The following is a 27,795-nucleotide window of genomic DNA, read 5'->3' on the forward strand; positions in this document are numbered from 1 at the left end:
GCCGATTTTGAAAGTTTCAGAAGATTAGGCCTCATCAGTGCAAAGTTACTTGAGCCAAGGCAGTCGAGGCATCCGTACTTTCTTAATTATTTTTTTCTGTAATTTATTAATTTTGCTTTTTGAAGTTTAAGCTTAAATAAATCAAGAACTGGTTAAGCTAGAAAAATGAAATTTATAACAAAGCTAGCTTGGTATGTTGCCTACCGATCTTGAAAGTTTCGGAACATTAGGCCTCATCAATGCAAAGTTACTTGAGCCAAGGCAGTCGAGGCATCCGTACTTTCTTAATTATTTTTTTCTGTAATTTATTAATTTTGCTTTTTGAAGTTTACGCTTAAATAAATCAAGAACTGGTTAAGCTAGAAAAATGAAATTTATAAGAAGGCTAGCTTGATATGTTGCCTACCGATCTTGAAAGTTTCGGAACATGAGGCCTCATCAATGCAAAGTTACTTGAGGCAAGGCAGTCGAGGCATCTGTACTTTCTTAATTATTTTTTTCTGTAATTTATTAATTTTGCTTTTTAAACTTTAACGTTAAATAAAACAAGAACTGGTTAAGCTAGAAAAACGAAATTTATAACAAAACTAGCTTGGTATGTTGCCTACCGATCTTGAAAGTTTCGGATCATTAGGCCTCATCAGTTCAAAGTTACTTGAGCCAAGGCAGTCGAGGCATCCGTACTTTCTTAATTATTTTTTTCAGTAATTTATTAATTTTGCTTTTTAAAGTTTAAGCTTAAATAAATCAAGAACTGGTTAAGATAGAAAAACGAAATTTATAACAAAGCTAGCTTGGTATGTTGCCTATCGATCTTAAAAGTTTTGGAACATTAGGCCTCATCAGTGCAAAGTTATTCTAGCCAAGACAGTCGAGGCACCTGTACTTTTTCAATTATTTTTTTTCCAAATTTAATTAAAATGAATGAAGAAGTTCAAGTTAATTCACCGTTATTTAAACGCGAATAAAACATAAACACAATATTGTATACCTCAACGTATACCACGCGGACATTTTATCCGATATTTATCATAAAAGTTCAACCAAAAATGCACACCTCTAACATAAAAATGGGCGGAATTTAACAGTCAAGAAAAAATCGGACGGAGAGACTCTTTAGGCTCGAAGGACCAAACAACGAATGCAAAGCGATCTTAGGCCAATTTTTTCTCACTGCCGAAATCTGACGGACTTACCGATTAAATAATAAATCGCCCTCAATTTGTAGGGGAACCGATCGAACCCTATCGGGTCCGGTAAGCTGTCGGCCTTCCCCGCGATAAAATCCCGGATTTTAGGCAAAATGTCCTGCACCCCAAAACTGGGGGGCATCAGGCCGACTATCCGCTCGAAGAGCTGCTCCAACTCCCCGGAAATCGACTGACTCTTGTACGAATTGAACTCGGGCAGCGTTTCCGGTGCGAAAAACTGATAAAGCAACACCGAGTCCTCCCAGGTGAGCGGTAAAGGGTTAGTGACGTTGTGGTCCACCAGGTGACGAGAGATCTATCCAGTTTACTACCATTAGAATTTTATAGGGTTTAAACACAAAGTTAGTAATGAAATGAAAATTGCATTTATTAAATCATCGAGAGGCGATAAACCCCTATTTTTTTTCTAAGAACCTCTAGTTATTCTACAAGATATTTTATTAAGTCATAGCACATCTATCTACATATGAACTACTAAGTTCTGTGATTCTTAAAGTTTAACTTAAAGGTACTTAACTTGGAGGTATAGAGGCATGCGTTATTTTTCTTTGTAACTAGATAATTGGGTCGTTTTGGCTGTGTACGTATGTGACTTGCTTTCAAGAGTTATTTACTTCTACATAAATTTTTAGCACTATTAGAAAATTGTAATTAGAATATAAATAAGTAAATAAATAAATGAAAGTTCACGCAAGAATTCTGAGAGTTTGGACAGCTCCTGCTCTTACCTTGTTCTTCTTGCTAGGGTAAGAGTAGAGACAGAAGAAGGCCTGCTCCACGTGGATCTCCATTTTGTCGCGATAGTAAGCGAACCCGGAGTCCAGTTTGTCCACGACCGAATCCAGTAGAAAATGGAGGAGTTCACCGTTGCCCGCCAGGCAACACCCCTTGGGGCCCAAGAACTCGTGGGCGGAAAACAAAAGGGCGATCGAGGGCGGCACCTCCTCGTCTCTCGGGAGCATTTGTCGCTTTTTCAGGGCGTTCCGCTTCGCCGAGTAGATCCTGGTCTCCTCGCGGAGCACCATGTAGTGTAAAACGATCCACGGGGTGACGCTGGACACTTTATGGGAGTTTAGGGATTTGCAGATGATTTTCACCAGGTTCTCCACGAGTCGCGTGCGTTTTTCCGCGGGGAGTTTATCGGTCACGCACACGGACTCTTTGTTGATGATTTCCTGGCAGAAAATCAGACATTTGTCCAGGATTTTCTCCCAAGGGTCCCGGTTCGAGTGGGATCGGTTTAGGGTGGTCACCGCTTCGTTGAGACACTCCTCGGTCCAGATGAAACACTCCGATAGGTCGGTGTACCATAAACTGTGCATTAATATGCCTGAAAATGTTATTTATTCCCTTTGATTTGCAGCAACTCCAGGTTTCTGGTAATGTCATTTTATTCATTCTTGTTATATTGTCAATTTTTAGCTTTTAATAAAATCAAATTCAATTGGTTTCAATCAGGAAGTTTTGCCCTTCAAATATTTAATATTTGACTTGATCATCATAAATAAATATTACAAAATGTCTGGCCTCTCATTTTCTTTTCCACAATCAAAAAATAGAATAAAATTTTCCTGTAAATATTCATCATAAGAGTATGTAGGTACGTTTTAAATGGTTCTGATAAACACAGTAATAAAAGATTTTTTCAATTTCCTTTAGACCATATTGCAAGGAAATGGACATGGAGCGAAGTGAGCCGAATAATGAAATAAAATTAATTGTGGAGTTTTTATTTGCGGCTCCAAGGATCGCAGTATGAAAAATTACAGCAAAAAGGATGTAAAACATATAAAGGGTTTTCACGACATATAACAAGGAATATTTTTGCTAAACTACAGATAAGAAAAATATATAAAAATGGGAATATCAGAGGGGTTCAGTAGTCATTAGTCAAGCAAGTGTTTCTAGAATACTACATCAAATTCATCCCTAAAAAATTCATCGTCTCTTTCGGGAAGTTGCAGATAATAATAATTTTTTAATATAATGGGTGGAATGCATAAAAAGTAGTATATGCTAATGCTTCTATATGTATGTACTACATTTCTAAAGTTTATACTACACTAATGAAGAATTTACTACTCTCTGTAGCATATACTACGTACGCGATACATAGAAGAAGGTGCTATGCTTTGGAAGTATCTACTAGTTATAGTAGTATTTACTACAGTTTAAATGAAGTTGGTGTTTGACAAACTTCGGCCCCAGCAATAAAAGTGTTTTAGTAAAAAATGGCAGTTTTTATGGATGTGCATCGTCAAAAAGTATACAAACAAAGAAGAGAATACAATAATGACGATTTATATCGAAAATTATTTAGGTAATTACCATAAATTTAATAGATTTTTCTATCCCAATCATCTAATCACGCTTTGGTATTTTAGATTTAACAGAGAAAATGTAGAGTGGCTTGGACATTATTTTCTCCAAGATGATAATGAACCGGTGGAAACAAGGGGTGGAGCCCTGTCACCGACTCGGAAAATGGAGGTTTTTTTGAGTTTAAGTTTAGGTGTTTCTAGTAAATTAACTTTGTAATTTGAAAAATGTAAATAACTTTTCTTACAGAAGATAAGGATCCTGGATTTCAGAAAGGAATTGGTGTTGATCTAGACATCAATCAAAGCACTGTTTCCAGAACCTTAGCCACGGTATCTAAAGCAATTTATTCAAAAAGAAACAATTGGATAAAGTTCCCCAACACTAACGAATTGCTTAGAGTTGCTATTAATGAGGGAGCACGTGATGAGCGAATGCCCAGGGTTATAGGTGTTCTTGACGGTACCCATGTAAAAATAACAAAACCACCTATTCACGGTGATGAATACGTGAACAGAAAAGGGGTATGCTCAATAAATATTCAAGCTACTTGTAATGCCCGTGAAATGTTTACAAGTGTGGATGCATCTTGCCCAGGCTCCGTACACGATAGTCGAGTTTGGCGAAACTCCATAGTGCATGGAATTATGTATAATAATGTGCACGAAGCAGCTTTATTAGGTGATGAAGGATATGGTGTTGCCCCGTGGTTATTGACACCATATAAAAATCCAACTACACCAATGCAAGAAAATTATAATTTAATCCATGCAAAGGAACGATGTGTCATAGAGCGCTGCTTTGATCAGTTAAAACGGCGGTTTCCAATGCTCCAGTATACTTTTCGCCTAAAAACTGAAAACATTCCGAAACATATTGTGAGTGCATTTGTACTTCACAATATAGCTGAATATCTACAAGATCCATACCATGATTTTGATCGAATTGAGAAATTTAGATTTTTTGATTGCATCCCAATGAACTTATGCGAGAGGGTAATCAAGCACAAATTCGAAATCAAGGTACACAGCGCAGAAATGAAGTTGCTGAGTTTTTATTTCGTATGATAACTAACATACCTTATAATTTAAGTTATTGTTATTATTATGATAATTATATACTCAATAGGTACTCTATTTAAAATATTTAAAATTAATTATATATCTGTTGATTAGATTTTTTTTTTATTATTCTTGTTTTATGTTGATTCTCGCCTTTTCTTTTCTTCTTTTTTGGTTTTTTCTTTGATTATATAAAATATGCTTCTATGTACAATCAAAATCGATTCTGTATTCTGTTTTTGTCCTGTATCCTGTATAACCAAATAAATACTAGGATTAGGAAGCTTTTAGCACAAGTTTGTAAACTTAGCAAATAAAGTATATTTTGACTTTGACTTTGAGTTATGCGATTTCTGTATGAGATTCCATAAGAAAACCTGTAACAGGACCTCAGTAATATATCCTAGGATTTTGTACAGACCCTTTTAGAGACACCCGGTATTTCCACGCAGCATCTTACTCTCTTTTGTATAATCAAACTAAAGCCTCTATTATTGGTAAAGATACTAATAAAGTATAGAATAATAAATAGACCCCTGCTATTAAACGTTCAGGCTGATTTCCCCAACCAATAATTAAAAATAGCGTAGGAATTAAACTTATTTCAAAAAATACATAAATTTAAAGAAGAGAAAGTAAGATACAAACTCAACATTAATAGAACTATAAAAAAATATATATAATAAGCACAAATCCAAAATCTCAATAAAATTAATGTAAAAGATAGTAGTAAATCTAAGCCTATAAAATAAGAAACAGACAAAATTTCAAAATTAAATTTTATTACATCTCTCTGGCTTACCCAACTGCGCCGGTCTTCCCATCGTCCCCACCTTATAACACCCCCCATAAGGGAAAGTCTTCTTCACAATATCGGCCGCCTCCCGATACTTCTTCTCGCTAAACAGCGTCTCCACGCCCTCCATCGAGGTGATCATATTCAGATGCCCGATAATCCTGTTCACCACCCGGCCGGCGACCAGACCGCACCTGAAGCAGTTCGACAAAGCGAGAACGAACGAGCCTTCGCCCTCGCCGCCCTCCCGCCCCTCGATCTGCTCGAGGAGCGTCTCGAGCGACATGAGCGCGAGCTCGTTCTTCCTCGGGTCGTCGCCTCTCGCGTGCAGATACGACTCGAGCCAGCAGACTCGCATCAGGGCGATGTCGTAGTCGTCGGCCCAAGCGCATGCGGCCCGCAAATAACCGACGGCGAACGAGTGCGGAAACTCGGGCGGGTCCGCGCTGAACGTGGCGAGTTCCGCGTGTAGTTGAGCGGCGGAAGCGTCTTGACGTTTGAATTGTTCGTCGCGCTCCGACCAGTTCGGGTCCGGTTGGTCGTAATGGGTGCGGTAGAGCTTGAAAGCCTGTCGAGAAGCTTGTGTAATCTAAGAACGAGCGGGACTCGACCCTACGTCATCGGGAATTGTGACGTAAATGATATTGTTAAGTCAAAGTGATACCATTGACTCCTACTACCCTATAAGTCAATTAGACCATTAAGGATGTTTCACACCAAGGCGACACTCACGGTCCACTCATACGGTGCTCCAGGTACGCTCAAAATTGATATAATGAAATCAAATAGGCATGTTCACATTACTGTTCACTGACACCAAGCTCACGCGCATTCATTAGAGCGTCGCATTGAGCGTTGGATTTTATCGTGTCAAGACTTGAGCGCTAGTGTCTTTACCAAAAATGGACAACGTGGACAAGAAATCAATAGAAATTGTTCGTAATAAACCCGAGCTGTATGACCAATCGAACAAGTTATACAGTGATAATGTACACAAAAAAAATATATGGTCAGAAATAGGCATTAAACAGAACAGATAAATACTAAAGATTTATTTTATTAATCTAGAGATAAATAAATAAACAATTTCAAGATAATAAGTTTGACATTTAAATCATATCATTTTGCCAAGGCACCGCGCCTTCTCTTGAAAAAATCTTGTAAATATTTCTCTTGTTTGAAAACCCATGGCTGCTGATTTTCCTCCCTGTCTAGATAAATGTCTTAAGGTATTTTCTATAACTTCATCGGTGTTTGAAAAGGTCGAAACCGTTCTATGACGAATGAAGTTGCGTAAGATACACGTTGTTAAAATCACTTTTTCGGCATATTTAGGCGCTAATTTCAATCTTCTGCCATAAAATCTGAATTTTTGGGTGAGAATTCCAAATGCATTTTTAACTACCGTGCGGGCGCGAGATAATCAGTAGTTAAAAATACGTTTTTCAATTTGATTTTCAATATGAGTTTAAAAGAAACTTTTTTAAGGGAAAAGCCGGATCTTCAACGATAACGTATAGGGCAAGTTGCTGAGTCCCTGGTAGGTTTGCATCATCCGGAATATCAAGTGTATTTCTTTCTAAGCGCTTTCCGAGATTTGAATTTGCGAAGATCCCTCCATCACTACTTGGCTTTCTAAGTAACCCGTGTAATATTTAAAGAGCTTAAAACATTAGAAATTAAAAAGTTTTACAGCCGTATTCGGCATCTTAATCTCTATTAGACCTCTTTTAGCTAAAAAGCGCTTTTAAAATCAATTTGTCTTTATTTGACATGTAAACAAAAATAGAAAAACAAACAGACATATTCAGCAACCGTTCGTTTACACCTCTTTTAATTAAAAGCGCTTCTAAAAATTTGTTTTTTCAATGTTTGTTTACATGTCAAACAAAGATTGACTAAGACAATGAAAGGTTTTAAAAGCGCGAATATGGCTGTTTGGGTTTAACCTATATTCTGAAGCCTGTTTTTTTTAGCCGATGAATGCAAGCAGAGATGGATGAGTTTGCGAAGTCAGCATCGCAAGGTTCGTCAGAAATATACTACTGTAAGTGGCCAAGCAGCTATCGAAAATGGAAATTTGAAGATATTATGTAATTTTTGGAGCCCTACATGTAGGACAAAGAGTGATTGTCATCAGTAGATTTGGAGGAACAAGAGAAAAACGTTGAAGAAAGTGAAGAGGAGACAGACACTACTCAAAAGGGAGAACTGGAAAAACAATCAGCTCAAAATATGGAATCTCAACCAATACCTGGATCTTCCAAGCGATCTCTGGACCATAGACAATCTAATCCAAGAATAGATCTAAGAACCCACAAGAGGCAGCTTCCTCAACCGTAATGAAATATTTAATTGAAAAAAAAAAGAAAGTGCGGACAAAACACCACAAAAGGATTCCTTGGATCTCTTTTCTGAATCAATGTTGAAAACTGTGAAAACCTTCTCTCCTATAGATCAGCATCAAATAAGGGGCCAAATATTTAATGCAGTATCGCAGATGGAGGCCAAATATTTGATGCCAATGCCAAAATCTCGGCACCCTTTACCTCAGCATGGCTGTCATAGTATTCAGGTACAAAATACAACAACTGGAACAGACTTGGTGTATTTGGAAAATACAAGCAATCGTTATGTCTCAACCCCAATCACTTCACCCGACCCTGGTTCATCAAATTCTGGTTGCTCCACATACTTTTCACAGTTTTCTCCTGAACAATATTAATTTTTTCTTATATATTTCATTATAATATAGAACTTTTGTTAAACTATTAAAAATAAAGGACATTTTCAACTGAAAATACGGTCATGCTTATTTTTCATTTAAATGATGGAAGGTTTAAATTGAAAATGGCCAAGTATTGAATTTACAAATTGTTTCTGCTTTAATAATTAAAACCCTTATTTTTTTTTATTAAAAAAATATATTTACATACCTTAAACAAACTGCTAGTTTCTCTCTTGGTGAGATTGCCGCCCGAAATTTAGTATCCTGTTATCCACCAATTATTCAAAGCAACATTTCGAATCGTTCTTTTGGCATCCTAAAATACTGGAAGAACTTAGTTTCGTCATCAACTAATTGCGGATATAGTGTATGAAATTCCCCTTGCGTGGATCTGTACTGCAAGGAGGGATGTATACCCATTTTCTTTTTGATTTTGGCTCATCTTCATCTAACAGCAAGGCGATCAACAACAACTCTTCATCGGAAAAAATCATTTTATCGAATGAAGTTTACTAGCATGCACCTTCGTTAGGAAAAATCAGTGATCATAGTGTGAACACGCACGAATCTTGAACGTACCTTGAGCATCGTATGAGTGGAGCGTGAGCGTCATCTTGGTGTAAAACAGCCTTTAAGCTCCAACGTTTTAAATAGGTCATAAAGAGAACAGGGTCGGCTTGAAAATGATTCTGAATGAAGACGATCGAGAGTCTCATGAGTGTCGAACAAAGTTTCGTCAGGGTAAATTATTGGTTGATCTTCATCCCTGTATTGTTTTGACGTTAAATATCATCACGCCATTCTCGTATTCGTTGAGACTTATACTTAAAAACCATTTTAAGCAAAATGTTTCTTAAGCTAGATATGCTACAAGAAATATTTGCTTCGTTTTGTTCTTAAGGTAACCTCTGTATGTATTGATTGTTCTTCATACATCTGATAATTTTTTCAACTTAATATAGATCCAAATCACTCTCATCCACACATTTCAAGGAGCCGGAGTCGCTTCGCTTTCTCCTGCAAATTATGTACTTCCCTGTTATTTCCTTAACTGTAGTCAAAGTTTTTTTTGTCATAGCACACGTCTCGGCTGCAGCCTCAAATAATAAAAAAATGTTTACCAATCTTTACTATCAAGAGATTTTAATAGTCCTATGGTTGGAACCTTTGGTGTGATGCTCAAATGAACTGCCCACTAACCAAAACTCTTTGAGTATAGGAGGAACCCATGTAAAGAAAGACAATGAGTTGACTAAACAGGATTTAATGCATTTAATTTTTTTGCCTTTTGAACATGATATCATCGCAATAATTATTCAAAATGTCTTCATCCAACCTGTATACTCCGATTCAAACGTCGCACGTGCTTTCGGCGGACTCGACTAAATATTTGATACTCGTTTTCAATTATTTCAAATGCTGTTATAATTTGTTCAATGTTCTGTTTCTGCTGGAGTTCCGTAGACCAATGACTTTACATTGCCTCACAGGAAAAATTCTAGCGACGTTAAATCGGGTGACCTAGAAGGCCAAGAAACTGCTCTAACTCTCACGTACTTGTACAGAAGATCATCAACAATGCCTGCCCATCCGTTGACAGACCAACGTTGCTGATGTTGAAAATCATATCAGCTATAAAATTTTTAAACTAGTATCGGTCAAAAACTACGTGAATTTCTGAAGCTGTTGTACCATAAAATTTTTTTAAAAGATACTCAGAGATTTTTGCCAACAGTCTGAGTGGCTGCGTTTTACAAAAAAGACGCAAATAATAGAATTCGTCGATTATGTCAACGTCAATATTAACGGGTGATTGGTTGTCAGTCATTTTTGATTTCAGAGCTGTAGCAAGTACAGATGTTTCAAAAACTTTAAATTTATGAAAAGATTTATGCATCGAAAGATGAATGAGAAGGTTTTGATCCAAGTCTCCTTCCAACCTGTTCTGATTTTAGTATTTTTTTTATTAATTAGTAACACTAATTGATTTGCCCGGTCAACATTAGTGTTCCATACTCGCTCGTGTCCAAGCTACACACTATTATCATATCATGTCACAATTCGCGATAACATAGGGTCAAAGTGTCGCTGGCTGTTAGTACATTATACTAGAGGTTATTGAAGAGGGATTTTAGTGGATCCTGACCTGTATGTAGAGCGGAACGAGCTCCTTGGGCCATCGCACCTGCCAGAGACGCGCCAACCCAAAAACTAAATCTTTAACGAGTGCGACCGCGTGGACTTTGCTTCGCTCCCGGGTCCAGAGCTTGCGCACATCCTCAGACTCTCGTTCGGTGCCGAAATAAGCGTCTGTGACCTGAGGGCGAAGCGTTTGCGCCTCCTCAACTGACACGTCGTACAAGTCCTTCGGTTCCTCCTTGCCTAAATATGCCCCCTTGTGAAAACCGGACTGTTTAAACGCCTTACTAAACTCACCCCCCAGAGAGACGACCTCACTTTCGATCGCCCCCGTTTTTAATAAAGTTTCCGGGATGATCCGGTTGAGGGCGTCCTCGACCGTGACGTCTTTGTTGCTTTTTTTCGGGCGTTTCCGTTTACTGTGCCAGCCCCAGATCTGTAAGTCGGAGAGTACGTCGCGTTTGCGCTTTTTTGTCGCTTTTTTTTGGTTGGCGTCCGCGGTGTCGCCGGCCTGGTTGTCGTCCGTCTCGTCATTGTCGATTTCCATGTTGGTTTGTTCCTTAAAAAGGGCGGGGAGGGCGGTTTTTTTTTTAAGGGGGAGAAATGTGGCTGTCGGTAGAATTGGTGGAAATATGGTTTCCTAATTAATAGTTTTTAAATGAAGACTCTAACCCTAATAGAAAAAAAGTTGACCCCGAAAAGTAAAATTTTCCATAGTAAAAAACCCAAAATTGGCCAAAATTTGAACTTTTTCTTCGAATTCAGAGATGAAACTTGGCAGCCTACTAGGAAATATGGTTTCCTAATTAATAGTTTTTAAATGAAGGCTCTAACCCAAATAGAAAAAAAGTTGACCCCGAAAAGCAAAATTTTCCATAGTAAAAAAACCAAAATTGGCCAAAATTTGAACTTTTTCTTCGAATTCAGAGATGAAACTTGGCAGCCTACTAGGAAATATGGTTTCCTACTTAGTAGTTTTTAAATGAAGACTCTAACCCAAATAGAAAAAAAGTTGACCCCGAAAAGCAAAATTTTCCATAGTAAAAAAACCAAAATTGGCCAAAATTTGAACTTTTTCTTCGAGTTAAGAGATGAAACTTGGCAGCCTACTAGGAAATATGGTTTCCTAATTGGTAGTTTTTAAATGAAGGCTCTAACCCAAATAGAAAAAAAGTTGACCCCGAAAAGCAAAATTTTCCATAGTAAAAAAACCAAAATTGGCCAAAATTTGAACTTTTTCTTCGAGTTAAGAGATGAAACTTGGCAGCCTACTAGGAAATATGGTTTCCTAATTGGTAGTTTTCAAATGAAGGCTCTAACCCTAATAGAAAAAAAGTTGACCCCGAAAAGCAAAATTTTCCATAGTAAAAAAACCAAAATTGGCCAAAATTTGAACTTTTTCTTCGAATTAAGAGATGAAACTTGGCAGCCTATTGGGAAATATGGTTTCCTAATTGGTAGTTTTTAAATGAAGGCTCTAACCCAAATAGAAAAAAAGTTGACCCCGAAAAGCAAAATTTTCCATAGTAAAAAAACCAAAATTGGCCAAAATTTGAACTTTTTCTTCGAATTAAGAGATGAAACTTGGCAGCCTATTAGGAAATATGGTTTCCTAATTGGTAGTTTTTAAATGAAGGCTCTAACCCAAATAGAAAAAAAGTTGACCCCGAAAAGCAAAATTTTCCATAGTAAAAATACCAAAATTGGCCAAAATTTGAACTTTTTCTTCGAATTCAGAGATGAAACTTGGCAGCCTACTAGGAAATATGGTTTCCTAATTGGCAGTTTTTAAATGAAGGCTCTAACCCAAATAGAAAAAAAGTTGACCCCGAAAAGCAAAATTTTCCATAGTAAAAATACCAAAATTGGCCAAAATTTGAACTTTTTCTTCGAATTCAGAGATGAAACTTGGCAGCCTACTAGGAAATATGGTTTCCTAATTGGTAGTTTTCAAATGAAGGCTCTAACCCTAATAGAAAAAAAGTTGACCCCAAAAAGCAAAATTTTCTATGTTAAAAAAACCAAAATTGGCCAAAATTTAAACTTTTTCTTGGAATTAAAAGATGAAACTTGGCAGCCTACTAAGAAATATGGTTTCCTAATTGGTGGTTTTTAAATGAAGGCTCTAACCCAAATAGAAAAAAAGTTGACCCCGAAAAGCAAAATTTTCCATAGTAAAAAAACCAAAATTGGCCAAAATTTGAACTTTTTCTTCGAATTCAGAGATGAAACTTGGCAGCCTATTAGGAAATATGGTTTCCTAATTGGTAGTTTTAAAATGAAGGCTCTAACCCAAATAGAAAAAAAGTTGACCCCGAAAAGCAAAATTTTCCATAGTAAAAAAACCAAAATTGGCCAAAATTTGAACTTTTTCTTCGAATTAAGAGATGAAACTTGGCAGCCTACTAAGAAATATGGTTTCCTAATGGGCAGTTTTTAAATGAAGGCTCTAACCCAAATAGAAAAAAAGTTGACCCCGAAAAGCAAAATTTTCCATAGTAAAAAAACCAAAATTGGCCAAAATTTGAACTTTTTCTTCGAATTCAGAGATGAAACTTGGCAGCCTATTAGGAAATATGGTTTCCTAATTGGCAGTTTTTAAATGAAGGCTCTAACCCAAATAGAAAAAAAGTTGACCCCGAAAAGCAAAATTTTCCATAGTAAAAAAACCAAAATTAGCCAAAATTTTAACTTTTTCATTGAATTAAGAGCTGAAACTTGGCAGCCTATTAGGAAATAAGGTCCATTAAGTAGTAATTTTTAAATAAAGCTTTAAAGTATAATAGCAACAAGGTTGGTCATAAAAAAACACCATTTTCCCACATATATTTTCACCCTTTCTAGCAACACAAATATACAAATTTCATACCTCATCATTATCAGTCTGTGATGGAGTATCCTCCTTCTCATTACCCATAGTGTTTTCACTATTCTGTGACATCCTCCTCTCCACAACCTCAGGAACTTTATCACAATTCTCCATCTCTTCGCACACATCATTCTTACCCACTTCTTCTACCACCATGATGTTTTCCTCTCCACTATTACTCATCGATTTACTCATATCAAAGGCAGTAAAGTGACTCTAAAATTTTTTAAATCAGTCTTGGGGGAATCTCAAGGAGCTTTAAAACATACCAGATTGTTCTCTGTCATGTACTGGTGGCAAAAAATCACAGTTTTAGCCAAAGAAACCCAAGAAAACTCCTCAAGGGCCTTGGGTAATGGAATAGTGCCCCAAGGTTTCGTTATAAGAGAGGCCTCAACCTCACTCACCCTTTGGCATAAAGTTTCAGCTTCATTTAACACTTTTTCTGCTTCTTCTGGTTCAATTTCTATCGCCTCAGGCTCAGATGTGCTATAATATATTATATTCTATATGTTTTCCATATGAAATTATAAAGAAGACTCACTGGTCAGGGTTTAGTTGACAATAATACTCTTCGGCAGCAGGATTGTCTTGGTAGATCTGCTTGCGGAGCACATGACCCTTAATATAATCAGGATCCAAAGATAAGGCTTTGCCAATATAACAATTACAAGAAATTGTGTCTCTAATAGCATATAAAACTGAAATAAGGCTATCAAGGCAGGGCCAGTGGGACTCATTACACTCTAAACCCTGTTAATAAACTTAATTAGGCCAAATTTATACCTTGCAGTAAATTACCTTGGAAAATGCATAAGCAGCTTTATTAAACAGGTTTTCCTTAAGTGCTAATCGGCCAATTTTGGTCCATAAGGTTACATCAGTCGAGTCAAGTTCTGAAGCCTTTAAAAATCACCTACACCTCTGGGCAACCCTTTTAAAACCACTTACCTTAATAAAACTGTCCAGGGCATCACTATTGTGGGCCCCCTTAAGGTGTATTGTCCCCAAATTCAAATAGCAAGAGTATTTTAGGTTGGACATGGACTTGGGCAAATCCCCGTTCGTTTCCAACTGGGGAATGTTCTCCTGTAGGATCTGAGTGAGGATTTCGATGCATTTTGAGTTGTCGTTCGCAGTCAGGGCCCTTAGGGCGTTATTGTACAACTCTAGCACGATTTCTTCCTGAAATTTCGTGGGGTTTGGGGGTGGTTTTTTGTTAAAATCAGTGGATAATACCTGTGCCTCCCTTCGTATGGTCGGGCTGTCCTCTTCAGAGGACGAATCCTCGTTTAGGGCCTTGATTTTCAGCATTTTAAGTCATTAATGTGTACAAAACGTAACACAAACACAACATTATTTTTATCAATGGACTTTTTGACGTTTAGGATGCCAAGGTTTCACCAATCAGGTGAGAGTATTTTAAATGGTTTTTATTGCCGCCACGACGCTTTTTATGCAAAAAGTCGTGTTTTTAGAGATAAATTATGGGTTTTTAATTAATGTTTGATGCTTTTTTTAAGTTATGAGTAACAAATAAACGTTCTATAAACGGTTTATTATCAATAAATATGCCTTTCGTTCATAAGGAGCATGTAATTTTGTATCTAACAAGCTCTAGTGGCGCAATTGGTTAGCGCACGGTACTTATAAGACAGTAGTCGTGAGCGATGCCGGGGTTGTGAGTTCGAGCCTCACCTAGAGCATACTTTTTTTGTATTTTTTTTTCAATTATTTCACCCTCTTCATGGTAAAAAGGGTTGGGAAGTATGCCCTCTTAAGGGTTCTACTTTTTACCTGCAAATTCGGCCGCAATAAAATATAATTCATTAGGTGTCATTCTTTTGGGAGCTAAGAGAATTGGAAAACGTACCTATTCCCTTGAAAAATAGGCCTAATTTATAGTAAAAAGGGGCTGATTTATTCATTTTTAATTAGCTACATTGTTTAGCAACATATAGCAACATAACCTCAAACTTTGACAACGTCACTCGTAACATAACCTCGAATATTCAGCTTGTAAACAAACAAATACTTTTCAATTAAAATTTAAGCAATTTTTCGCAATAAAATGCTCGATGGTTGGTACTCCAGGTCTATATCGAACGAAGGTCAAACAGTTGACGAGGAGGAGCAGGCCCTAGAGGAGTCCAAATTCAAAAAGGAGTATAAAGCGTTAAAAAACAGGTTCCAGCACCTGATTTACGTAAGTTTCCACGCCCCAAGGGGGGGCTCATTTGACTCACAGGGTTGCTTTTAAAGGAAAACGAGTCCTTCCAGTTGGCCCTACGCAAGGCCCAAAAGCGTTTATTGCAAGTAACTCGGGACAGATCATTTTTACTTGACAGATTATTACAGCACGAAAAGCTTGACTACACCACCTCAGAAACCGATGAAACTGAGTCCTCTGAGGAGGAACAGGTACCCATCAAGGTAGAACCAGTAAAAAAGTACCAAAACCCGCTCATTTAGCACCCCAAATATTTTATAAAAAAAGTAATTTTAGAAGAAGAGCCACTGAACCTTCCGCTCAAATACCTAATGCCCCCCAAGTGAGTCAGCCGAAACCGGCTTCTGCCCCTAAAAAACGACGTCCAGCGCAACCCAAAGCCCCAAACAACCGACAACCCAGTCAGACTATGGTACTGTAGCGATTTTTCCCTATTATGCTTTGAATAATAACATTATTTACTTGTAGCATATACAAATGCCCACTAATGTGCTCTCGGATGGGCACATGACCCCTGAGGAGGTTGAAAGACACCTTCAAAGCCAAAGTTTCTTGGACTTAGTGCCCGAGAGGGCTCCTCCAACTGTTCCCACCGAAATGTTTAGTAATGAGCCCTCCCTCGATAGGTAAGTTAACTAATTAAACAACTCAAAAAATATAAATTAAGTAAGTTGAGGTTATGCCGGGTTTAATAAAAATCATTTTTAGTGAATCAAATGACATGATTGGGGAGTTCGAGATGTCCCCGAGTAACATGGAGGAGGAGATTAGCATTGATTATGTGCCGGAGTAGGTTTTAGAGGTTATAGTAATAATTATATTGTAAAATTATATTGTGGGTAATTCAATTTTAATAAAGTGATTTTATAGTAAATTTTGTTGCTTTTTTTGTTGAATTAGGCTATTTGAGGGGTAATAATAAAAAAGGGACTGTGCTGAACAAGGAATTGGGGGTCGAATAGTCTTTATGAGTTTTTGGTAGTTTTTTGACTCACTCTGTATAAAGGATGTTAAAAAAATGTTCGTTCTAGTCGTAAGTATCCTTATATAACCCATTTTATGCCTTAAAGGGTCAAAATATATTAAAAAAGTACAAAAACTTACCCCCTTGCTCTCTACTGCACAACGCGAGTTGATTTCGCAAAAATCACCCGAAAAAGTGCGTTTCGCGACACGATTCATACACCAAAATGACCGTCGCGATTTCCGCTTCGGTTTTCACACATTTCCCGATTTGTTACGTGAATTTTTCCCGTGGAAATTTGCGATTTTCCGAAGCGCGTACATTAAATCAATGAAAATCGACGATCGGTTTGTACTGCGCAGTCGCGTACCGTATGCCATTTGGTCCGAAACAAAATGGCGTCATTTTCCGTAAAACGTCACTGGGGTGGTTCGCGCTCTTGGAAAATTTCAGTTTTTCGAAAGAAAATCCGCGTAACAAATCGGAAAATGTATGAAAACGAAACTAGAAATCGCGCCGGTCATTTTGGTGTATTTTACGCGTCGCGAAACGTATTTTTTATGCAATTTTTTCGCGAAAACGAGTGGCCGTTCCACAGATGAGGGGATGGAAGTAAGTTATTGCAATTTTTTTGATCTTTTGTCTGTTTACTGTATAATTTGATTGATTTAAGTTGTTTGCGGCTATAACGAGTATTTTTTAAATATTTTATATACGGGGTGACCAAAAAAATTGCCAAAATTGATAAAAGTGCACGAATGGGGCTCACCCCTATGAATAACCTGAAAAACCATATAAATTTACCATAAAAGCACCTAAGTAGTAGTAAAACACTACACTCTCTGTTTCTCTGTGAAAATTACTTCAATATGCCTTAAGGAAACTCATTTTTTTTACCCCAAAATGTCATTGAGTACTCAGCAAATTATAAGCTAGAACAACCACTTTATGATTAGAATCTTTCCTCAAAAGCCTACTCATACTCCTCTAAAAAAATCATGTAGATATCCCAGGCAGTTGTGTGTAAAACTAAACTTAAAATGCCTACCCTAATACCCTTAATATATCGATATCGACCTCCAACGAATTCGAAAAAAATTGATTTTTTTCAAATTCCAACTATACCAGCGTCTTGTTCCCATCACCTACATCACAAAAATACCGGGTTATAACGGAATTCGATTAGAACTAAAAGAATGAGAGCACTTTGAAAATTCGGAAAAGTTCATATTTTGACCTCGTTTTTGAGCCCAAAAATGGGTGCTGAAAATGCGAGATCTCGGCTACTATAATAGCTACAACCTTGCAAATGGTCTCGTTGGATTCAGACAGACGAAACTAAGACAAAACAGTTGGAATTTTTGAAATAGGACAAACAGAAGCCGAGATATCGACCTCCAAAGTTTGGGATTTTTCATTTTGAAGGTATACCCCCCCGTATCGAATTTTTTTACCAGTTCATATTATTTTATGAAAAAAGATGTTTCGTACTGTATTAATGTAACGCGAAATAATAGTATTGGTTGATATTATAAAGTGCTTTTCTGCCATTTCTACATAAGCATTTAGCATTATTTTAATGCTCTAAAATAACATCGATAAAAATCGATGATCGGTTAGTACGGCGCAGTCGCGTACCGTATGCCGTTCGTATGCAAAATGGCGTCGTTTTTCCGTAAAACGTCACTGGGGTGGTTCGCGCTCCAGGAAAATTCCAGTTTTTCGAGGGAAAATCCGCGTAACAATTCGGGAAATGTGTGAAAGCGAAACTAGAATTCGCGCCGGTCATTTTGGTGTATTTTACGCGTCGCGAAACGTATTTTTTATGCAATTTTTTCGCGAAAACGAGTAGGCGTTCCACAGATGAGGGGATGGGAGTAAGTTTTTGCAATTTTTTTGATTTTTTGTCTGTTTACTGTATAATTTGATTGATTTAAGTTGTTTGCGGCTATACTGAGTATTTTTTAAATATTTTATATACGGGGTGCGCAAAAAAATTGCCAAAATTGATAAAGGTGCACGATTGGGGCTCACCCCTATGAATAACCTGAAAAACCATATAAATTTACCATAAAAGGACTTAAGTAGTAGTAAAACACTATGCTCCCTGTTTTTTTGTAAAAATTAATTTAATATGCCTCAAAGAAATTGATTTTTTTTACCCAAAAATCTCCATGAGTACAATGAAGACAAAATTGGCAAATTATGATCTAGAACAACCATTTTATGATCAAAATCCTTCCTCAAGGGCCCTCCTATACTCCTGCAAAAAAATCATGTAAATATCCCAAGAGGTTTATGTGTAAAACTGAAACATCTCTCTACGCCCAGGTCTTAGACCATGACCCTCAAAACTAGTCGAATCCATGAACTTACAAGGGTCTATAATGCATTAAAATGTTTATTAATAAAGGGTCTTACTTTCAGCTAAAACCCCTTTAAATGTACTTAAATAGCTTTTGAGCTGTACTAGTTAGTAGTGTCAAAGGTGCTCTAGCTCAACATCTGCTTGAGCTAAAAACGAGTTTTGTACCTCAAAAATATTTAAATTCTTTATTTTAACAACCAACTAAACTCTCACTCAATTTCTCTAAAAAACTCATGCAAATATCCCAAGCAGTTTGTGTGTAAAACTGAAACTTCTCTCTTCGCCCAGGTCTTAGACCATGACCCTCAAAACTAGTCGAACTCATGAACTTACAAGGGTCTATAATGCATTAAAATGTTTATTAATAAAGGGTCTTACTTTCAGCTAAAATCCCTTTAAATGTACTTAAATAGCTTTTGAGCTGTACTAGTTAGTAGTGTCAAAGGTGCTCTATAGCTCAACATCTGCTTGAGCTAAAAACGAGTTTTGTACCTCAGAAATATTGAAATTCTTTATTTTAACAACCAACTAAACTCTCACTCAACTTCTCTAAAAAAATCATGCAAATATCCCAAGCAGTTTGTGTGTAAAACTGAAACATCTCTCTTCGCCCAGATCTTAGACCATGACCCTCAAATTTAGTCGAACCCATGTATTAAAATGTTTATTAATAAAGGGCCTTACTTTGAACAAAATCCTCATTAAATTTGCTTAATTAAAAATGAGTTTTATACCTCATGAATATTTAAATACTTTATTAAACAACCAAATACAGTAACATAAAAAAAACAAATATAAATATCACAGATTTTAACGAAGAAATTAAGTACTTTTTAGGAAGAAACATACTTATCAAACACCTTCTGTCTTAAGCCTAAAATGTCTGCCCTAAGGCCCTCAATACAGCCCTGTAACGTTTCCTTTACGGGGCCTATTAAGGGACTTTCGAATGGTTTGAGTGGGATTTTTGAAGGAACCTGTAATAAATAATTGATTTGATTTTTAAGAAGCATTTTCGACTTTAACGGAAGTTTACCTGATAAAGGGCCTTAAGATCCTTAGTCAATCGTCTCAAGACATCCCGATCATTCCTCAAATCCATCACCTGCTTTTCCAGTGCAAAAATCCGGTTTTTATAAGCCGAGCAAGTTTCTTGGGAAGTTTTTAATTGTTTTTCGGCCGAACTGCGGCCCTTCATGTGCTCCCGCACCTTCCTCAACAGTAGGGAGTAATTCCGGTCCATTTTCTTACGTTTCTCGTTAAACTCCCGCCTTTTTACTTGCAAAAGCACTTCTGATAGTTCAATTTTTGGCACCAAAACCCCCTTTAAATGGTCGGATTTCTTCTCGATTCTATCTAGTTTATTGGCCAGGAATTTCAGCCTGATGTCCACCTCGCTTTGGAACTCGTCGAGGTCCAGCAGATGCTCTTTTCGCTGCTTGAATGTTTCGAACTTTTCATCATCAGTCTGGGTTTTTTGTTCATAGTTTTTGGCATTTAGTTGGGTCAGTTTTAGGAGTTCCTTGTTCTTGTTTGTTAGCTCATGTTTAACCTGGAATAAATTGCTTGTTTAGTCAATTTCACATGGGCCTGTTAAACCTTACCTCATCATGTTTCTCCCTGAAAACTAATAGTTGCTGCCTCAAAACCTTCACTGCCCTCTCCACCTCCAGTTGCTCCCCATTTCTTGTATTTAATTCCACCTCTTTGGCTAGAATGTCACTTTTAAGCTGCTCAACTTCATTTAAGAGCTCCCTGTTAGAAGCCTTTAGGGCCTCATGGCTTTTTTGCAACTCTTTTAGGATGTTTTCATGGATTTCTTTATGGAGTTCAGCTTGTCTCAAGTGCTGCTCTAAAGAAATGCTTTGAGAGAGCATTTGAGTGTTCTCTTGGGTCAACTTGAGAATATGCTCATCCTTCTCTGATAAACTCTGTCTTAAAGCATTTATTTCTTCTGGAGTATGATGTGGCACTTCCAGTTTATTAGTAATTTCTTTTAGATGCTCAATTTCTTTTATATTTAAGTTGCTTTGGCACTCCCTGAGCTCCACTTTTAAGCTCAAATTTTCCCCCTTAAGCACCTCGTTTAAGTCCAAAACTGATTTATACGCTTTGCGGCTCTTTTCAAGCTCATTTCTGTACCACCCCAGGCACTTCCCCCGTTGCCCCTCTTTTATTAATAAAGAATCAACAGTTTTTTGCAACCTTTTGCTCTCATTCAAGTACTTCTGCCCCTCGACATGCTGCAAAGAGATTTTCGCCTTTAGGGCCTCGATGGTCCCAAGTTTCACCTTGTTATCGGCCAGGCACTCTTGCAACTTCACTTTTAAGGCCTGACATTCGTATACAGCCTCTTGTTGATGTTGTAGCCCCAATTGGCCCCGTTCAAAGTGATCAGACGAAGACAGACTGTTGTGATGACCCCCAGGGGGCTTCAGCAAAGCTTTGAGGTCTCGGAACTCTTGTTCGTAGCAGCTTAAACTTGAGAGGTTCGATTGTATGCTGTCTGAGATGTTTGAGGAGGTGGATTCTAGGTCTGAATAAGTGTCCATTTTCCATGTTATAACTGGTTCAATATTGAGGGGTTATTAGAGGTTGGTTAATGAGTTTGATGTAGAACTTACCTTGCAAATATGGAGGAGTGAAGGTTGGCCCAGTTGCCTGCGGTATACTTTCACATTATTTTATTGTAAAACCATTATTATTATTATTATCAGACATGTCAAAGTATATCAACAATGATCAGCTGGTTGTCAAAGTGGTGCAATGGCTCTTGCCAGTGTTAGGAAGTGTAGTGGGTCTGTAAAAGTCCGATTGGTAGGTTTGATAGTAGTGATGGTTTATTTGGAAAAATTCCCATAGCTCTGTTTTACAGTACCTCCATACTCAATAATCATTTAAATGTAACGGACTATTTAATATGAATCCAAGGTATTTTATTCTGTCAACAAATTCAATATGTGCATTATTGTATGTTTTAATTTTAATAAAAGTGTATTCGGACATATTGTTTCGAAGGCTCGTTTTAGGTTTAAGAATACATAGTCATATGCTTGTACTAAGTATGTACTAATAGACTCACATGAATGTTACCTACTAAATCCAGATTGATTTTTATTTCTTACCTTATTTTCAGTACAGAATTCTGCTAATTGTTCATAAATAATTAATTAAACTAATTTTTCAATGGCATATTTATAGGGCGACAATGTTCTGGTTCCCTTGGGTTGGGTTGGAAGGGGTTTTACGATTGAGAAGATCTTTTGGCAATTTGACAAAATGAAGTCTATTTCATCAGAACTTACCTTATTAAAAGTGTTGAAACACTAATTTTCTCAGGTCTGACAAATGCATCTGCTCAAAGGTACATAAAGAGGAAGTCCATGGTACTCTTGTCATTTATGTAACTCTCAATATTGATTAAAATTTGACTGAATTATTCTTAATGTGCCTATAGAGTTGACTTTATCCTGAATGCTATCCAAGTACAAATGACTGCAAATCTTTTAATGGATCAGAGCCAGTTCAGAAATTCTCACATTTCTTCCATTCTTCAGATTTTTTAGGATTACCTTTAACAGAGCCAATTTTTTGTTTATAAAAAAGCTTTTATTCCTCCCTCAATATACACTCGAACCTATTTCTACAAGGCTTGTAATGTTTCCATGATTCAGGTGTATTTAAAATTTTACATTACAATTGAGCTATGGAACATAGTTTAAAATCTGTCTCCCCATACAAGAGACTATATAACATTAGAACGATTATATTTCCAGTTACAGGTCACAAGGGAAAACATAGTCTAGCTAGTGGTCAAATTTTGTGGAATCTTTTTCACTGTGTTTGTTTATCTATTTAAGAAGTGAAGGTGAAGGTCAAACGAATTAGTTCTAATTAAACAGATAAATAACGAGGTTGATTTAATGGTATTCGAATGAGTTTAGTAGTTAAACAGCTCTGTAAAGATGACCACCGCCAGTGTGCCATTCAAGTTAGTGTTTCTGGCCATTTTATTGGTCCAGTCCTTGGCTGCTTCTGCAAGTACGTAGACTCATTGTACGACTATTAAACCCTTGTAATTTACAAATAATTCTATTAAAATAGCGTCAGAATGTGGGGAAAATGAAACTTTCAACCCTCGAGCCTCCTCGTGTGTGGACCATTGCGTTCAACGACACCAGGGCTGCCCCGGTGGACCCACAAAACCGGCGTGCGAATGCAAAGACGGCTACATTCGCAGAACCTTAGGTGGACCCTGTGTACCTTATTCAGAATGTAGATTTTTATTTCCTCAATAATAATTGAAGAAGCATTTGGTGCTAAAAGGTGCTCACTCAGATTTTTGTAGTTTTGTGGTAATTGCGGCCTTAAAGTTTAATAGTTGGCATTTTTTTTATTAATATAGTTATTAGGGATAGTTATTAGGAATTTCTTTAAAGTAATTTTATTAAAAAAAGTTTTTAAAAATGCAGTACCATTGTTCTCAGAATATTATTTTCTATAGAAATAAGTCTCATTTAAAATAAGAAAGTGTCACTTCCGGTTAAACAGGAAGTGGCAGAAAACAACTGAATATATCAAAAAATGCTATTATAACAATTCCATCAATATACCAAAATTCATTTGTGTATCTTGAAGAGTAAAATAATTATTAAGTGTTCCCTTTGTCCTGTGTCACCGGGTAGATAACGCGTATTTAAATCTCTAGAACCAAAGAACCGAGAGCCATCTGTAGCTAAATCAAAGTACTTTTAACACCGTCTTGCACTACAAATCTTAAAATTTGAAAAAAGCGCGCGAAAAGCTTATTACTGCACAGACTTTGATAAATAAAAAACCCAAATCCACTCCAGCTGAGCACAAGCGACTACCAAACTCGCTTGTCACTTTGACGCACCTTTGTTTACATACGTGTCGAAATTCAAAACAGCACTTCCTAAACCCCCTAAAAATGTCCCGGGAAAAAAACAACGTGTGTATAGTGGTCCTGGGGGACATAGGGCGCAGCCCCAGGATGCAATACCACGCCCTCTCCTTAGGAGAGAAGGGCCATAAGGTGGATATCGTGGGGTACGGAGAGACCGAGCCCATGGGGCCAATTAAAGCCTCCCCCTCGGTTTTTTATCACTACATGTGTCCCGTGCCCCAAGTTCCCTTGAAACTGTTGAATTACGCCTTTAAAACCGTGTTCCAGGCGTTGAATTTGTTGTTTTTGTTGTGCACCATTCGGAGGCCTCAGGTTCTGTTGGTGCAGAACCCTCCGGCCATACCGAGTCTCGGGGTGTGTTGGTTGTTTTGCCGGTAAGGTTTTTGGCCCCCGTTCACGGCTCTTCTTAAACGGTTTTCTCTTAGGATCGTTAGGGCGAAGTTGATAATTGACTGGCACAACTATGCCCACACTATTATGGCCCTAAACCTCTCGAAAGGCCATAAGTTGGTCAAAATAACTGAGAAAGTTGAGGCTTTTTTCGGTATTAGGGCAGATGCGTGCTTCTGCGTCACTAAGGCTATGAAAAAAGACCTTTGGGACAGGTGGAATGTGCAGTAAGGCCCTTCTTAAATTTTTTTAATTGATAATTCATTAGGGTCTTTTTAGGGCTACGGTTTTATATGACAAACCCCCCGAAATCTTTCGAAAGATCTCTCTTAAAGAAAAACATGATTTTTTAATGAAACTTGGGGAAAAATACCCGGAAATCTTAAGCAATGATGGCTCAACAAGGTTTACTGTATCTAAACAGGGGGAGGTTGCTTTAAAACCCGATAGGCCAGGCCTTTTGGTGTCGAGCACAAGCTGGACAGAAGATGAAGACTTCTCAATCCTATTCTCAGCCTTACAAAGTACTTAACCCCCTCTATTTTACTCATTTAATACAAATAAAAAAATTTCAGACTATGAGGACCATTACACCTCCCATAAACTCCCCGACTTAATCTGTTTTATCACCGGCAAGGGCCATTCAAAGCAATTTTACTGCGATAAAATTAAAAATCAACAGTGGCAACATGTCACCGTAATCACCCCCTGGCTTGAGCCAAGCGAATACCCGAAAATAATCGGTATAAAAGCATTTATGGCCATTTCAAATTTAAGATATTGATTTAAATTTTTTTACAGCTTCTGCAGACCTCGGGGTAAGTCTGCACACAAGTTCCAGCGGCCTTGACTTACCCATGAAGGTGGTGGACATGTTCGGATGCTGTTTACCAGTTCTAGCCCACGATTTTAAATGGCAATTATTATTTCTACTTGTGGTCGATTCAAAAGGGTTTACAATTCATTTATTTTAGCTTGAACGAGCTGGCTGTCCATGGGGAGAACAGCTATAGCTTCAGTACAGCTGAGGAGCTATCTGAACAGCTGTTAAGCTGGTTCAGGCAGTTCCCCAATAATCAGGAGCAAAAACTGATAGAGAGTAAGTTCAAAAAGGAGCTGGAAACTTTCCAAACGCTCCGCTGGAAAGAGAACTGGGATCAAGTAGCTTATAGTGCCTTTGAATAAAGTTTTATTTGTTTATTTATTACAAACAGCCTTAAACTACTCCTGGCTCCTCCTCAACTCACTCTCGAAAATGATCGAAGCAACCCTCTCGGCCTCCTCCATCTTCCTCTCCTTCATATAAGGTTTGTATATCCCCCTGTAGCCAATAAACAAGCTCGCAGTCAACCCTACTATCCCTAATATGAGGTATGTAGGATTTCCGGACTTCTGGACGCCTCCGTAGAGCTTATAGGCCCCCTTTTCCAGCATTTTCTCGTACGTCCACCTGGTTTTCAGCTGAGAAATCCGCCTTTTTCGCCCCCTCGAAGATCGGTTTCCAGATGTAGATGCCCCCAAGGACTCCCAGGACAGTCACTAAACCGATTTCGACCCCGTTTAAGTTGCCGAAACGCCTTATTCTCATAGTTTTTATTGGGTTTTGGTGGTTATGTCATGTTTGTTTACGTTCTGGGGCGTGTGGTGACGTAACCTAGAAGCTCGTGCGTGCGCGGAATTTCGTCAACAGATGGCGGCAGGGTCTACAAGTCGCGCTCTCAAGCGGGGAAACCCCGTTATTTTGTGGAAGGATCCGAAATCGAATAAGGGGGCTTAAATAAATGTAAGAAAAATCAATATGGCGCGTGCCTAGGAGTTGTTCAGATGGCGTAAGTATTAAACAAAATGGCGGATGCAAAAATTTTTAGAGTATAACCACTATGATATAACAACCTAAAGGTTAAATGTGATTGATGTTTTGACAACAGATGGCGGGGGAGTCTACAACTCTACATGTTGTATTTATAAACGGGGAAACCCCGTAATTACGTAGATCTAAGGATCCAAAATCGAATAAGGAGTCTATAAGAGGCTTAAATAAATGTAAGAAAAACCTTGTTTTTATTTAGTACTTTAGGGTTATTGGTTTTGATTTCAAAAGATCAATATGGCGCGTGCCTAGGAGTTCTTAAGATGGCGTAAGTATTAAACAAAATGGCGGATGCAAAAGCTTTAGTTCAATTTACAGGCATTTTTGGAGTATAACCACTATGTTATAACATAACCTAAAGGTTTGTAAATGTCATATTTTAAAAACTGGGTTTTTATTTAGTAATTTGGGGTTATTCTTAAAAAAATGGTTATGACTTCAAAAAATCAATATGGCGGATGCCTGGGAGTTGTTAAGATGGCGTAAGTATTAAACAAAATGGCAAATGCGAAAGCTTCAGTTCAATTTACAGGCTTTTTTACAGTATAACCACTATGTTATAACATAACCTAAAGGTTTGTAACTGGCATATTTTAAAAACTAGGTTTTTATTTAGTAATTTGGGGTTATTCTTTAAAAAATGGTTATGACTTCAAAAAATCAATATGGCGGATGCCTGGGAGTTGTTAAGATGGCGTAAGTATTAAACAAAATGGCGAATGCGAAAGCTTTAGTTCATTTTACAGGCATTTTTACAGTATAACCACTATGTTATAACATAACCTAAAGGTTTGTAAATGTCATATTTTAAAAACTAGGTTTTTATTTAGTAATTTGGGGTTATTCTTTAAAAAATGGTTATGACTTCAAAAAATCAATATGGCGGACGCCTGGGAGTTGTTAAGATGGCGTAAGTATTAAACAAAATGGCGGATGCAAAGCTTTAGTTCAATTTACAGGCATTTTTAGAGTATAACCACTATGTTATAACCTAAAGGTTTGTAAATGTCATATTTTAAAAACTGGGTTTTTATTTAGTAATTTGGGGTTATTCTTAGAAAAATGGTTTTGACTTCAAAAAATCAATATGGCGGACGCCTGGGAGTTGTTAAGATGGCGTAAGTATTAAACAAAATGGCGGATGCAAAAGCTTTAATTCAAATTACAGGCATTTTTGAGTATAGCCACTAAGTTATAACATAACCTAGAGGTTTGTAAATGTGATATTTTGGCAACAGATGGTGGGAGGGTCTATATGTTGTTTCTAAACGGGGAAACCCCGTAATCATGTGGGTCTAAGGATCCAAAATCGAATAAGGAGGCTTGAATAAATGTAAGAAAAACTGTGTCCTTATTCAGTATTTTAGGGTTATTTTTGAAAAAATGGTCTTGACTTCAAAAAATCAATATGGCGGATGCCTGGGAGTTGTTAAGATGGCGTAAGCATTAAACAAAATGGCGGATGTAAAAGCTTTAGTTCAATTTACAGGCATTTTTAGAGTATAACCACTATGGTATAACATGACCTAAAGGTTTGTAAATGTCATATTTTAAAAACTGGGTTTTTGTTTTTGTAATTTGGGGTTATTCTTAAAAAAATGGTTTTGACTTCAAAAAGTTAATATGGCGAACGCCTGGGAGTTGTTAAGATGGCGTAAGTATTAAACAAAATGGCGGATGCAAAAGCTTTAGTTCAATTTACAGGCATTTTTAGAGTATAACCACTATGTTATAACATAACCTAAAGGTTTGTAAATGTGATTTTTTGGCAACAGATGGCGGGAGGGTCTTCTAAACGGGGAAACCCCGTAATTATGTGGGTCTAAGGATTCAAAATCGAATAAGGAGGCTTAAATAAATGCAAGAAAGACTGTTCCTATTAGTAATTTATGGTTATTCTTGAAAAAATGGTTTGGACCTCAA

The 27,795-nt window shown here is 37.3% G+C and overlaps 4 protein-coding genes and 1 non-coding gene across 17 annotated transcripts in view; 3 read left to right on the forward strand and 2 right to left on the reverse strand.

Moving 5' to 3' along the window:
* LOC126747680 (calcineurin-binding protein cabin-1-like) overlaps positions 1 to 14,891 on the reverse strand; it is a 67,606-nt gene extending 52,715 nt beyond the window's left edge. For 3 of the 10 annotated variants that reach the window (XM_050456460.1, XM_050456459.1, XM_050456461.1), the window contains exons 1-11: positions 14,363 to 14,891; positions 14,075 to 14,308; positions 13,925 to 14,026; positions 13,668 to 13,876; positions 13,393 to 13,612; positions 13,124 to 13,339; positions 10,552 to 10,813; positions 10,262 to 10,497; positions 5,394 to 5,955; positions 1,940 to 2,541; positions 1,197 to 1,506 (exon numbers count right to left, since the gene is read on the reverse strand). In XM_050456460.1, the coding sequence (XP_050312417.1) occupies positions 1,197 to 1,506; positions 1,940 to 2,541; positions 5,394 to 5,955; positions 10,262 to 10,497; positions 10,552 to 10,813; positions 13,124 to 13,339; positions 13,393 to 13,612; positions 13,668 to 13,876; positions 13,925 to 14,026; positions 14,075 to 14,308; positions 14,363 to 14,437 (3,028 nt within the window). In that variant the 5' untranslated portion in view covers positions 14,438 to 14,891. The remainder of the gene's footprint in view (positions 1 to 1,196; positions 1,507 to 1,939; positions 2,542 to 5,393; positions 5,956 to 10,261; positions 10,498 to 10,551; positions 10,814 to 13,123; positions 13,340 to 13,392; positions 13,613 to 13,667; positions 13,877 to 13,924; positions 14,027 to 14,074; positions 14,309 to 14,362) is intronic. The other 7 variants (XM_050456454.1, XM_050456462.1, XM_050456458.1 and 4 more) reach the window with 6 other exon arrangements.
* Trnai-uau (transfer RNA isoleucine (anticodon UAU)) lies at positions 14,738 to 14,829 on the forward strand. The gene is given in 2 exon segments: positions 14,738 to 14,775; positions 14,794 to 14,829. It is a non-coding gene; the product is annotated as a tRNA-Ile (tRNA).
* Positions 14,892 to 15,083: 192 nt separating the features above from the next.
* LOC126747687 (INO80 complex subunit E) lies at positions 15,084 to 16,227 on the forward strand. Of its 3 annotated transcripts, none has more exons than XM_050456471.1 (5): positions 15,084 to 15,329; positions 15,386 to 15,573; positions 15,621 to 15,765; positions 15,822 to 15,979; positions 16,062 to 16,227. In XM_050456471.1, exons 1-5 carry the CDS (start codon positions 15,195 to 15,197, stop codon positions 16,144 to 16,146), a joined length of 711 nt encoding a protein of 236 aa, XP_050312428.1. In that variant the 5' UTR covers positions 15,084 to 15,194; the 3' UTR covers positions 16,147 to 16,227. The 3 variants fall into 3 exon arrangements, with proteins under 3 accessions (XP_050312428.1, XP_050312430.1, XP_050312429.1); XM_050456473.1 differs by having other exon boundaries at positions 15,633 to 15,765; XM_050456472.1 differs by having other exon boundaries at positions 15,105 to 15,329; positions 15,630 to 15,765.
* A 3,198-nt stretch (positions 16,228 to 19,425) lies between these two features.
* Positions 19,426 to 21,644, reverse strand: LOC126747681 (uncharacterized). Its single transcript, XM_050456464.1, has 4 exons — positions 21,310 to 21,644; positions 20,290 to 21,251; positions 19,722 to 20,237; positions 19,426 to 19,662 (listed from the first exon to the last, which is right to left on the reverse strand). Exons 2-4 carry the CDS (start codon positions 21,235 to 21,237, stop codon positions 19,519 to 19,521), a joined length of 1,608 nt encoding a protein of 535 aa, XP_050312421.1. The 5' UTR covers positions 21,238 to 21,251; positions 21,310 to 21,644; the 3' UTR covers positions 19,426 to 19,518.
* Positions 21,645 to 23,562: 1,918 nt separating this feature from the next.
* LOC126747682 (chitobiosyldiphosphodolichol beta-mannosyltransferase) lies at positions 23,563 to 27,795 on the forward strand. 2 transcript variants are annotated; one of them, XR_007664325.1, is made up of 8 exons: positions 23,563 to 23,986; positions 24,038 to 24,229; positions 24,282 to 24,526; positions 24,578 to 24,745; positions 24,804 to 24,918; positions 24,977 to 25,101; positions 25,217 to 26,233; positions 27,083 to 27,795. XR_007664325.1 is itself a non-coding variant. In XM_050456465.1 (6 exons), the coding sequence occupies exons 1-6, from the start codon at positions 23,637 to 23,639 to the stop codon at positions 25,185 to 25,187; spliced, it is 1,281 nt and encodes a 426-aa protein (XP_050312422.1). In that variant the 5' UTR covers positions 23,563 to 23,636; the 3' UTR covers positions 25,188 to 25,213. The 2 variants fall into 2 exon arrangements, 1 of the variants encoding a protein (XP_050312422.1); XM_050456465.1 differs by lacking the exons at positions 25,217 to 26,233; positions 27,083 to 27,795 and having other exon boundaries at positions 24,977 to 25,213.

Source organism: Anthonomus grandis, chromosome 19 (assembly GCF_022605725.1).
Source record: "Anthonomus grandis grandis chromosome 19, icAntGran1.3, whole genome shotgun sequence".
NCBI classification, from domain to species: Eukaryota; Metazoa; Arthropoda; class Insecta; order Coleoptera; family Curculionidae; genus Anthonomus; species Anthonomus grandis.

Bases quoted from the DNA above. Each gene is read 5' to 3' on its own strand.
- LOC126747682 (XM_050456465.1), top strand. From the start codon at position 23,637: ATGTCCCGGGAAAAAAACAACGTGTGTATAGTGGTCCTGGGGGACATA. The intron at 24,230-24,281 runs GTAAGGCCCTTC...GGGTCTTTTTAG, and splicing joins TGGGACAGGTGGAATGTGCA to GGCTACGGTTTTATATGACA. The intron at 24,919-24,976 runs GCAATTATTATT...CATTTATTTTAG, and splicing joins CTAGCCCACGATTTTAAATG to CTTGAACGAGCTGGCTGTCC.
- LOC126747687 (XM_050456471.1), top strand. From the start codon at position 15,195: ATGCTCGATGGTTGGTACTCCAGGTCTATATCGAACGAAGGTCAAACA. The intron at 15,330-15,385 runs GTAAGTTTCCAC...TTGCTTTTAAAG, and splicing joins GGTTCCAGCACCTGATTTAC to GAAAACGAGTCCTTCCAGTT. The intron at 15,574-15,620 runs GTACCAAAACCC...TTATAAAAAAAG, and splicing joins AAGGTAGAACCAGTAAAAAA to TAATTTTAGAAGAAGAGCCA.
- LOC126747681 (XM_050456464.1), bottom strand. From the start codon at position 21,237: ATGGACACTTATTCAGACCTAGAATCCACCTCCTCAAACATCTCAGAC. The intron at 20,238-20,289 runs GTAAGGTTTAAC...AATTTATTCCAG, and splicing joins TCAGGGAGAAACATGATGAG to GTTAAACATGAGCTAACAAA. The intron at 19,663-19,721 runs GTAAACTTCCGT...TATTTATTACAG, and splicing joins ATCTTAAGGCCCTTTATCAG to GTTCCTTCAAAAATCCCACT.